This window comes from Stegodyphus dumicola, chromosome 3 (genome assembly GCF_044657685.1).
Source record: "Stegodyphus dumicola isolate Sdum_Otavi_A_Nest chromosome 3, ASM4465768v1".
Lineage (NCBI taxonomy): Eukaryota > Metazoa > Arthropoda > Arachnida > Araneae > Eresidae > Stegodyphus > Stegodyphus dumicola.
The window spans coordinates 267,852,340-267,865,524 of record NC_140770.1 but is presented as its reverse complement, the minus strand read 5'-3'; the positions used below and the strand labels follow the sequence as shown (position 1 = coordinate 267,865,524).

At 34.9% G+C, this 13,185-nt stretch overlaps 1 protein-coding gene across 3 annotated transcripts in view; it reads right to left on the bottom strand.

Annotated features, from left to right (window-relative positions):
* The window catches only part of Dgk (diacyl glycerol kinase 1), a 911,622-nt gene that overhangs the window by 179,401 nt on the left and 719,036 nt on the right, over nucleotides 1-13,185 (bottom strand). For all 3 annotated transcript variants that reach the window (XM_085814117.1, XM_085814118.1, XM_085814119.1), the window contains 2 exons: nucleotides 6,474-6,611; nucleotides 1,511-1,636 (listed from right to left, as the gene is read on the bottom strand). In XM_085814117.1, coding sequence (XP_085670243.1) covers nucleotides 1,511-1,636; nucleotides 6,474-6,611 — 264 coding nt within the window. The remainder of the gene's footprint in view (nucleotides 1-1,510; nucleotides 1,637-6,473; nucleotides 6,612-13,185) is intronic.

The following is a 13,185-nucleotide window of genomic DNA, read 5'->3' as shown; positions in this document are numbered from 1 at the left end:
TTCACGCACTTAGTTAAAATTATTTGAAAATATGAACGATGACTTTTTTCCCTGGTCGTTTACAATGGTGGTGTTGGTGTTGGTGTGTTGAGTTATGGAAAAGCACACGAGGGCTATCTGCCTAAGGGGAGGAATGCCTTCGTGGAGGACTTTCTAAGGGAAACTGGCTCGTATACACGTTACACATGGGGAAAACCAAGAAAACGCCCATGCAGCCAGCCCGTTCGCGGGATTTGAACCTCGAACCGAACTACCAAAGGAAAATAGGTTGCTATAAATTAAGAATTCGCCAAGTGAATTACTCTTGGCGCGCACTGAAAAAAATGAGCCAATATAAATTTTTGAATTTCTCCCTAAATTTCGCACCAAATTTTATAAAATTTAATATTTAGCCATAATTTGAGTCGTAGAATCGAAATAGGGGAAAGCATTGGCATATAATTTCAGAAAAATCCGATTTTGTGTCGAAATACCTATGCTAGAACAACGCTATATATAAATCTAATATATATCCGAAGTAGGTCTTTCGAGACATGAAAAATGCAATTTGAATTTCTCCAATCGGCCCAGTAGAACGGGAGCTATAGAATTGTTCCATTTTTTTTTTAGCAGTGTACAATGTAGTCAATTATAAATAATGATTTTTTATAATGGATTAAATATGTCCATGGGGCAGTCTCAGCGATCGACGGGTAATAGAAATTGACTGCTAAAAAATGCGACAGTTAACAGAATTTCACTGCAGCTGCTCTAAAAATGTGATGTCCAAGTGAACTATCTAAGGAATAAAAGGTGCGTTAATTAATCATTAACGATAATGTAAATAACAAACTATATGCCACTGGTGACGTACGTTAACATACGATGAAACTTTTAAAGAGAATGGCTGGTTACGATACACATCGGATAAATTTTTAAAGAGAATGGCTGGTTACGTTACGCATCGGATAAATTTTTAAAGAGAATGGCTGGTTACGTTACGCATCGGAGGAATTTTTAAAGAGAATAGATGGTTACGTTACGCATCGGAGAAATACCTCCATAATTCCTCGTAAAGTACCTATTCCGCCGCGGGAACATGAATCTCGTACGAGCAAAGAATATGAATTCTAATCGTTTGTGAGTTATACGAGATACGTACGAACGTCAGAAAAAAATTCATTTTTAATTTTTTTACTATCCGTTTTAGAATAAAAAGTAACTTTACTCTCTGTACAAATTCGATATTTCCCCTGAAATATGATAACGGAAATTTTTCGCGGCTACAATACAATACTTCCTTTACAACGTACACAAAAGTAAAAAACTGCACATGAAAACTTATACTTTAGACTACTTATTTATTACATAGATATTTCTTTGTATAGAGAATTTAGTCTTGTTTTCAAGTAGTTTGAATTAAGATTGGCATTAAGATTTCATGTTTTAAAACCTATATTTTAAAGAATTATATATATATGGTACGGTATTGATTTTCATTTATATGAATGCAATTAATTAAGGAGCTTACATTCTAACTTGTCTTCTGGTCTTCCTCCTTCAAGCAAGGACAGGTAGCACACGATATCTTTAAGAGGCACCCGCAAGGAATAGACATCGACGTGGCTGCTTGCTTTTCGTAGAGGCTTCAGGTCCACTAAAAAGAAAACACATTAAAAAATTACAAATAGACTTAAAACAAAACTTCAAGTTTTATAATTAAGAATTTAATCAGAAACTCACTACAAGGAGAACGTTTCTGAACAAATTTGAAAAAATTTTAAAAAAATCTGAAAGGTTTGAGATTTTAAATTACGTATAAATTAACTTTAAGATTTTGTGTGTTACCTTTATTTACCAAATATCATGCTCTTTGCAATTAAACCATAAAATTCAGTTCAACAGCAAAGTCGCAAAATAATTTTAAAATGAGCATCTTTAGAATTTCCGTTACACAATTCTGCGCGCTGGAAATAAAAATGTTTCTTTCTCCCCTCGTAGAGTGTTGCCATTGCTCGTTTTTAAATCGTTGAGTTTGTTAATCCAAAATTCATTAAAGTTTTACAAAATATGAAATCGATAATAAAACAAATTCCAAATTTCAAATTTGGGCTTCCACATGCTCATAATCGCAGTAGGATTACGTCATTCAAAATTGGATGGCTCTAGGTACCGTTGTTTTATCACAATGCGAGAAACATACATACATTTATGCAGATTCTTCATTATTTAATTTCCTCAAATATAATACAGGGCGATAGTATTTGGTGGCAACGATTTAAAAAGTCGTTTCGAAACTAATGTCAAAGTCGTTTCGAAACTAATAGCCCTTCAGGGCTACCGTCCCGTTGGGCTAAAAGAGGAAGGACCGACAATATTTTGAGAAATTAACTTACATGTTTCTAAAAATATGCGTGAGCTGTTTGATTACAGTTTTTCTTCTATTTTTACCATCATAAATTATTTTCATACATTTCCTTCTACAATGTTATAAATTGGTAAGTGTATGTATTTGGGTAATGCTACAATTTCTTTAGACCCATTTTTTTAGTCTGTATTTATGTACTGTAAAGAATTTCTGCATACGGTATTACTCTCCACACGTATTATTTAGTTTTACATTTTGCAAATTAGTGAACAGATGTTTGTGTACTTTTTGTTTTATAAATTATTGCTGTAATTTGTTTGGCTATATTTTAATTGGGATTGGATTGGATTGGATTATGTAGCTATGGCAAAACATATTAGGGCTGTCTGCTTATAGATAGGGATGTCTTCGTGGAGGAATTCTAAGGGAAAATGGTTCTAATTAATTTTATGCACAGAGGAAATGACCGTAAATCCTGTTCGTTTGTAGAGATCTGAAGCCATATTTCATCTGAAAAATGTTGTGTGTATTTGTATGTATTTGGAAAACATTTTATGTACAGTAATCTCAAATGAATTATACGGTATTTCTCCCGCTTTTCTAGCGTGTCTTCAGGGTGTAGTGGTTCTGCACGCTGGGCCGGTATTCCAGAGGTCCGTGGTTCGATTCCCGGCGAAGGCATTGCTAAATTTTCATCTCTCCGGCCTCGAAAAATTATAATGTCTCTACAGAATATTTATAACGAAGGTTTTAAATATGAATTTTACAGATATGTGCTTCGTATGAAGGCTTAGTTGGGCAAATTTTATTTATATGTATATTTCTGCAAATAAGGGATTTTGAAACCTTTTGGAAGTGGGGATAGATTGGATCACAAGTTTTGAGACTGACAAAATATCATTAAATATAACGTCCAAGTGTCTCAAACCTTTGAAATAGTATCATCGGAATCAATAAAAATGGAATGAGCTCATCTGTAATCTATATAAAAACGGACGGAGCGAGCTATCTGCTACTCCTCTTCATTGAATACATTGAACGTAACACTTCCTTTAATGTTTCATCAAAACATCTGCTTCTCCAATGATCTGACTTTTATTAAAAGTATCAAGAAACAAATGTTCACTTATAATGTAATAAAACATATCTTTAATATAAATATTACAAATATGTTTATAATAAAACATATTTGTAATAAAATATATCTTTAATTCTAATCTTCTTCTAACCTTACATTTTATGAGATTGGATTTAAGTTTGATTATGATCTACAAATAAACGATATAAAAAAATTCTGAAAGGTTTCAGATTTTAAATTACGTCCGAAGGGGCGTTTTTTTTTTAACGTTTTGTGTGTTACCTATATTTATTAAATATCATGTTCTTCGCAATTAAACCATAAAATTCAGTTCAACAGCAATGTCAAAAAATAGTTTTAAAATGCGCGTATCTTTAGATTTTCCGATACAGAGTCTCGCGCGCTGGAAATTTTTTGCCCCCGCACAGTGTTGGTATTGCTAGTTTGGAAATCATTAATTTTTTTATTCAAAAATTCTTTTAAGTGTTCCAAAATCTGTAATCGATAATAAAACAAATTTCAAATTTAAATTAGGGCTTCCACATGCCCATATTCTATGGAAGATTATGTTATTCAAATTTTGATGGCTCTATAATACCGTTGTTTTATCAGCATGCGAGAAACATATATATATTTATGCAGATTCTTCATTATTTAATTTCTTTAAATATAAGACAGAGCGAAAATATATGGTGGCAACGATTTGAAAAGTGATACAGCCTTTTAAAGCTTTCGACGCAAAATGCCAAGATGAAATTAATAGTCCTTCAGGGCAAATTTCTCATTTGGACTAAAAATGATATATGTCTGAAGCACCTCGTCATAAAAATGATATATGTCTGAAGCGTCGAATCCGCTAAATGCAACTATCATTGGGCTATAACAATTAATACGTCTGCACATTTATTGTCCTGCTCACTAATAGTCATTATCACATCCTTGCGGGAGCTAGGGTTTGAATTACAATCACTAATGAAGGAAGTACTAGGTTAGTGCTATGATACAGCACTGCAATACGATATGCAATATGGTATTTGCAATATTGTACTGCAGTGCACTAGGTTGGATTATAGCGCTAACCTAGTGCATTGCAATACCATAATGCAGCACTGCAATGTACTAGGCTAGTGCCATAATGCAGCATTACAATGCTTCAATAAATCCGCTGCAATGTATTTAAAACCGAAATGCTCCTAGATGATACAACATCAAAATTCAGTTTTTAGTTGTGTAGTTGCTCTCTGATATCTTGCTAAATGTATTTGGATGGCTTTTAAATAATATACACTGAAGTGACAAAAGTCATGGGATAGCAATATGCAAATATACAGATGGCAGTAGTATCGCGTAGAAAATGTATAAATGCGAAGTGCTTTGGCAGGGCTTTCATTTGTGTTCAAGTTATTCATGTGAAGAGGCTTTGAGGTGATTATGGCCGCACGACGAGAATTAACAGACTTTGAACGCGGAATGGTAGTTGGAGCTAGACGCATTTCATTCCTATTTCGAAATGAAATTATTAATCCAATAAAAATCATCAAAGTCCTTAAAAGAAATCCGTTATCTATTGGCATTGATATTCATACTTCAAACGTGTAGCGTACATTTCTCGCTGCTGGTCGGAAAGCACTAAAGCCTATTAAAAAGCAAATTTTGACGCATGACACGAAGCAAGGCGATTATTGAGGGCCAAAACAGTACTGTTGGGTTCTACGGGTCGGTGGATTTGGAGTGATTAACGACAACGCTTGATGAAGAATTAAAACACAATTTATTTGTCAGTATTACATAGGAGAATTCCAAAGACGCGTTACAGTGGTCGAAAAACTACAACAAACACGGTGAAACAATCAGCAACACAGCCTTCAGGCTATAATGGTGAAGACAGCTTCACGGCAACGCACCGTTAATGGTACATTATGGAATTAACGGTACAGATCCCGACTTGGTTCCGTAGCTCTCAGGGTAGCCTCTGAACTCTACTATCTGCTACTGAAATCAAGGTAAACTACAGACCCGCGTACGAGCAGAGTATATATAGCTTTTGACTTGCCTTCGAGGACATTCTCGGGAAAATCGGTAAGAATTCGTTCTATAAAGTTCTCGCTCTGTCTATGTCATACCGCCAATTTTTTCGCCATACGGGCGATTTCGCAGCAAATATGGCACCTCTGCATTTCTTTGCCATTTTCTGGCAACCCTAAATTCGCTTTTTGGAAAAGCTATCTTACCGCAGCTGGGCATTTCGTAACCATACAATTCATGGACTGCAGTGATGAAAACAAGAAAAAACGTTATTTTCAACGATGAGAATCATTTACGTTATCCTATTTACACGTCTAACATTGTTAGACGAAGCGAGGGTGAATGATTAAGACCTCAACATTTCCAACAAACCGAAAAATACCTCTAAAATGTTTTGGAGTTTGTTCACTGCAGATGGCACTGGAAAACTAGTTACTGTTTGAAGGAATGATGATACCATCAAAGCACATAGAAGTTTTAAAACATATGATTGTACCATTCTCGAAAACCTCTGCAGGGACTTTTCAGTCTGACTTTACTCCATGTCACAATTCAAAATCTGTCAGAAGGTTTATGTTGGAAAATAAAATTTTTATGCTAGATTGGCCTAGAAATTCACTAGACTTGAATCCGATCGATCACTTCTAGCACATTCTCAAACAAAATCTGAGCAAAATGGTTTGTACGGCAAAAGAGTGCATGATTATGTATGCTTTAGAAGCTTTGTTCTATGACAAGAAGTAGACATTATATGCACAAAACCAGTAGAATCAAGGCTTAAGCGCATTATAGAAGCCAGCATCATAGTGTCCAGATTACTTAAAAGGCATACAGAATAAAATACAATAGAAGGTGGTTTTCTAATAAATTTTAAAAGTACCAATTATTGTTGAAAATACATGGAATTTGGAAAGAAAAGTAACATACAGTATTAAATGTAATGGAAATTGGAAATAAATATTGTCTGGTTGAGGCTTATGTTTCTCAAAAAGAAAAATAGAAAGAACAGGAGGGAAGACTCACCATTGTGAACGAGTATGGAGCTATTAGACTTCCTGGAGGAGTTCCTAGAGACTTGGCTGTGGTTAGGGGAGGAATCTGAGGACTTCTGATCTGCGTAGTTGGGAGTTACTGTTACCATCGGATGTACGGAAGCACTCCCTGCGAAAAAGCAGAAATTCAGGAGAAAAAAAAATTACTATCTTAATAAAAGAGAGAATCAGAAAAGAAACATTCCAAAGTGAAACTTAAAATTAGTAAAGGAGCTGTAGAGACATTAGGTTATTTCAGAGCAGGAGAAGTGAAAAATGTGCAATGCTCTCGCCGGGATTCGAACCTCGGACCTCTAGAGTACGGGCCAAATGTCCTGACCATTACACCACGAAGGCATGCTAAGAAAGCGGGAGAAATACCTTATAAAACAACCTTGCATTTGGCGTAGATTCAGATAAAAATGTCAATCGATAACTTCTGAGTCTTGCAAATTTCTTTGCTCCTGATGAAGAGGAATCCATTTGCTCTTGAAATCGATTCAGTTTTTTGTCTAAATCCACGCCAAACACAAGGTTGTTTCTTTCGTAATTTTAAGATAAATACTTTTTTAAGAATCTATCGCCTTTTTCCCTCTGAAATCTACATATTCAGCTTGTGTAGTCTTTAGGACTTCTTGAAGCGCACCGAATGTGCTACCGTTATACCACAAAGGCATGCAGAAAGAAGGGAGAAAATTCCTTATATACTCCCCCGTTTTAAACGACTGGGGATTAGGGGATTCTCAAGATGGTTAGTGTGAAGGAGCGACACCAGTTCTGCCAATGGCGATGTGTTGGTGCTTCCGACACTTAGTCATGCCCTGTCCTGTGGATTAGAGGACCCCGTCGCCAAATCCTGGTGGCGAAGAAACATTATCCACCACCATTTAGTTCGGACGCCATTGTGGGGTCATTAGATTTTCTGAAGCTGGAGACCTGAAAAATGAGCAATGCCTTCGCCTGGACTCGAACGTGGACCCCTAGAATACGCGCCAAGCGTGCTACCGTTACACCACGAAGGCTTGCAGAAAGGAGGGAGAAAATAACTTATAAGCTTACTTCTTTTTTAAATGTTTCATATTAACATAGTATAACATTTGAAGTAATTCTACCTAAATCTATAAAATCTGAAACAGCACTACTTTAATATATAAACTCTGAAATATGAGTATGTAAAAGGTTTAAAATTCAGGCAAAAAAGCATTTTAGTTGGAGTATACTTTGAATAAAACTTTAACACAATTTTGATGGTGTTCAGACACAGGTCCCTTCTCTTCAAGAGTTAAAAAAAAGTTTTCTATTTTATTTCTCTTTATTTGATGTAAAAAGTGCTTAGTACATTAGTGGTAATGAATATGGCACAGAGCAATAACTGCGTGGAATACTAAGATTTTCTTCTACGTTTTTACAATGCAGATTTTAGGCAATTTTACTGAAAGACAGGTTTATGAAAACACATGTTAATGACCGGATGAATTTTGATCCATATATCTTTAAAATCCTGCTGCTTAAGGAGTTTGTACCTTCTTCATTGTATGCCTTTGAGGTGTAACTAATAGAACATCCGGCTGGTAATCAGAAGATCCAATGTTCGAATCCGGTGAGAGCATAGCTGAATTTTTGTGTTTTCTGGTTCGAAAAGCCTAATAGCTTCTAGAGGTCACACGAGAGGGATTAGGTACTTATCAAATAAAAAAGAAACAAAAGCCTCATCAAAATTCGAACTCCGGATCTTCCGATTTCTAGACGGATATGCTACCAGTTACCCCTGGAAGGCACGCAGTGAGAAAGAAAAATTTCTTATAACTCTAGATAACATGACTACATTGTTTACAATCCTAGAGATCTCCATGGGAAATCCTGCAATATGGCCAAATGAGAAACCACGATGCGTTAATTACACACCTCAAAAACATTCCATATGGGGACAAAATTTTTACGGAATTAATAGATTTTTATGAAATGTTCAATACGTAAATATCAAAAACTCTTTCTTATGCATTTTTATTTTCATATACATCAATGTATTCTTATGATGTAAATGTGTATATGTATGCGTTTACATCTTGCCTCTTGCAGCAGCGTGACAGGACTTAATTTTCACAACTAAAAGTTATATACTGCTTCAGGTGCCTTACACTTGCGGGCGACTGTGAGTTATCATTGTGTTGAGTAGCGCATTTGACTCCTTGTAATGATCGGTACATTTGTGAGTTGCGTTGCACTTACTGCATTTTAAACTCAAAACATATTTATTACAAATACGAGAAGCTTTTTACAATCCATGTATATAAAGTATGTGTGTTTCTTCGATAATAACTCAGTCACTACTATAGCTATCGTCACCAACCTTTCCACAATTCTTTCTGGGTCCTGGAAAAGGTCCACGTCCACGTGTTTCCAAAATAAATAGCTAAATTCAGAGATATTAATTAAAAACTCTGAAAACGCTAACTTTCGCCCTCGTTTTTCCTAGTGGCAACAGTCTCGCACACCGGAGATAAAAATCTGTTTTATTTCGAGAAGTGTTGCCACTGCTCGCTTTCAAATCGTAGAGTTTGTCAATCAAAAATTTGTAAGTTTTACAGAATCTATACATATAAAGAAGAATGTCTGTTTGAGTGTTTGTTTGTTCGCGTTATTGATTTCTGATCAATTATGATTAATGTTTTGTCTCATTTAATCGACTAAAATTGCATATAGGTGAAATATTGGATGAATCTTGAGCTTTTATGACCACTGGATTAGAAATTAGAAAATCATTAAAAACTGCGTGCCATTGTTGCTGATGTAATGAAAGAAAATTAGCTTATTTTTCTATCGAAATTTTTTATGTGGATTCCATATCGCATCAGACTGAAAAACGTATGACTATCAATCATATTTTTTGCATAGTTATTAAAGGATTACAGCGATGACGCTCTCTATGTTGTTAGATACATTACTCTATCTAACCTAACTGGTATCGGGTACTTTCGCTAGTTATATATAATTCATGAATTGCATAGAACAATTAGGGAAGTGAATTACAGCCCTGTTGACGTGAGGAGCCCGCTAGCGAGGGTCTCTCTTGTCGGGAGTATTCTAGGTCTTTCTAGTTGAGAGTTAAGAAGCCTTCTCTCGTGTTGTTCCGATGGAAAAAATCTTCAGACTGAATTAGGCACGCCTCCTTCGTTTTTCAGTAGTATTTTACATTCTCTGATTCGTTTTAGCTGGAACGATATCAAAGGTAAAGCAAGATCATTGATTCGTCAACCTTCCTGAAATCAAGAGGATTTCACGACTGACACAGCGCAGAACGCTAAAATCTAGTGACACTAGTCGTGAAGTTATGTCTCTTGCACTGTCAACTGGAACGAATTATTCCATCTGAGATGTCAGAAATATGTCGTATGACGCATCAAAAAAGTTTGAAAACAGTGACTTGCGGGGACCACACACACGATTTTCTTCCCTCTATGTAATCCGCCGGACACTCTTGACCCTCCAATTGTGTTTAAACGATACCTCACAGTATCTTCATTATAGTACAGATGTACAGAGGACTACACAGAGTATAGTACAGAGGACTGCACCTATATCGCTAAAGGCAAACTTCAGACGTAATGTCCGGTCTTTTCTTGGCTATTATCCTATAAAATGAAAACGATGATTCAGAACTCAAAATAAATCATGTAGGATTTTTTTTTAGGTTCTGTAAATCAAGTGGAAGATAGCAGATGGGTTTCAAAAGTATCCACGTCTGTGGAGAAGAAGATTCTAGATTCTAGTTTGCACTGCTCAAGCCGTTCGTCTGTAACAGACGATCAACAGGAAGCAATACTGGGAAACGTTCGAGTACGCACTGCTGAAGCCCGTTCGTCTGAAACAGACGAGCAACGGAAAGCAAGACTGAAAAATGCTCGAGTACGCAATCCTCGATCCAGACGAACACTGCAAGCTGATTTAATGATTCTTGGTATATTCCATTGTGATGCGAATTATGATTACAGGCTTCATCCAAGTGTGGTCGTTGGAAAGATGGATAAATAATGCATGTATTGCAGAGCCTTCAGATTTAAGAATAAAGCACCAGGAGCTGCGCAGGTGGAAAAATGAAACTCGCAGAAATAAATTCACCACCCGAACCATTATTAGCCTTGGTATCAAGTCAGGCAAGCCAATCGAAACATGCAAAATACGCACAAAGAAAAAAATTTCACAACAGAATTCAAATACAAACACTTTTCTTCCTTTAAGTAGCATTGTAACGCATGCCGGGTAACAGCTAGTAACACAAAAGGAAGAAAGCAAAAAGACGACATGAATTAACATTTAAGTTAATACTGAATCTCAGTTTTTTTTTTTTTTTTTTTTTTTTTTTTTTTTGTGTATTTATTTTTATCTTAAAGGATAGATCGAATTAGATTAGTTCATTATGAGGAAGCATACTGCGGCTATTTGCTTAAGGAAATTCTTGCCTTGAGAGAATAAGAACAATTACTCATTTTAAATTCTCATTACAAATAAAACTGTAGTGGGCACAACCAGCAAAATGCTAATCGGAAAACATATAAAAAAGAGAAAATTTTGTTATATGCACGAAACCAAAGACATTTAAGAAATAATGATAACCAAAATAATCATTACTTATTAATTTAAGTGCAAGACTAGTTTATGACTAAATAGCAGCGCACTTTTCACTTGCAACCTACTTCGTAAACTAATTGTTTATCTGAGACAAAATTAAATTGCAACCTATTTAAAATATGCCTTTTTTATAAACAAATTCACTCATACTCGGAGAACGTGAATTCAGCTTAAGAAAAAAAAATAAATAAAAACCTTTGGCTTACCGTTAATGGAACACTCATTAAAAAATACATTCCTAACGACTTTCATTTTTTACTTCCCACAAAAATGTTACGCATTTTTAAAATTATTAATGAATGCTATATGATTTTTTTTTTCATTCGACGAAGAACATTTTCTAAGATGTTGGATATCCTAGCTGACTACGGGACATATGGTATAATTAACCGAAGGAATCTTTAAAGTCATGAGATATGATAAAAAAATAGGCAGTTACTTAAAAAATAATGAGGAGGTCATTATTTCCCGTGTTGTGAATTATTACTAAAATGCAAATGGGGCTTATTTTCTTAAGGAAATATTGCACGAGTAATATTTCTTGTGATTGCCCCAAGGCTAGAATACCACCAAAAAATACTAATCTTGCATCCTTTTTTGAGACAATTATCCCATTATTTCACGCATTTCACAAAAGGAAGACAGTTATTACTACTATAATTATAAAACAGTATTTCTTTTGTCAATGAAGATAAATTTACATCATATGCCTTTAAGTTACCTAATCACGTATAACGACGTTTTCTGCAATTTTAGCCCTCTGGCACTGAATCCCTTTTCTACTAAAGACAGTACAGAAGCGGCAAATCAGTTATCCTGCGATTTCGCCTAGCGTTAGGTTTTAAAAATGCCTTATTTATCTCCGTTCCCTTTCTTTCTTGTCTAGGCACGGATAAAGTATTAAATGCACTATAAATAAATCATTTTAAATATTATTTTGATTTTATATATTCTCCTCCAGTAACACCGTTTCTTAACACTTAACGGACGGGTGACGTAAATTTACGTTTTTTTCGTTGTGACTTCCTAGGATGGGACACGTAGATTTACGTTTTTGCTTGAATTTTCAAACGCTGTGTTAGTTTTTCATTTTATGCAAATTTCATTTAATTTGTTTTTCTTGGTATACTGGGGGAAAAAAAAGTTCTGTATCTCTCGTTTTACTCGGACGATTGACGAAATTAAAATTGCGTTTTACATTTCTTGAAAGCGCGGCTTAGGATATATACTTGATTTACACATAGCATTATTCTAACATTTCGATTCTACGACTCAAACTAAACCTAAATATTCAATTTTGCAAAATTTGGCGCGAAATTTACGAAGAAATGCAAAATTTTATCTTGGCGCATTCTATTCAGTTTGCGCCAAGAATAATTCAAGTGGCGAACTTCTTAACTCATAGCAACCTATTTTCCTTTCCTTTTTTCCATCGCAAACGACCGGAAAAAAAGTCATAGTGTAACCCCACGGCTCAACGAGCGCCACCTAGCGGCCGCCGGAAGAAACACCAGCCAAAAAAAGACTATAGCCTTTAGTCAATGTACTGGAGTCATGGACTAAGCATGTTATTCCCCGAGATTTACTTTATAACTTAAATGTGTAATTATAACACCCCTAATTGTAATGCTTTATTTTTATTGTGTTTTGTTAATTAAAGCTAATTAAAAAGCCCAGGCGAGTATTTTGTTTATGTTAGTTTTGGTTATAATAGTTAATTATTTCAAATAATTTTAATATAGTGCGGAAATCACATTTGGCGCTATTATAGCTTATAACAAATACGTCAAGTTTCAAAATGCGTCAGATTCACGTATATCCTAGGAAATTTTGAGTAAATATTTCTAATTTTTTGCAGGTATGCTTGGAAATTGATCTACTTTAAGATGATGGTAAAAATTTACAGCTTATAATTCAAAATGTTTTTCGAAAAACTTATAAAAATTATTTAAAAATACAAATTTTAAAAATAAATCATAAATAAAAAAAAAATCTGAAATGTTTCAGATTTTAAATTACGTCCAAAGGGGCGTTTTTTAACATTTTGTGTGTTACCTTTCTTTATTAAATATCAT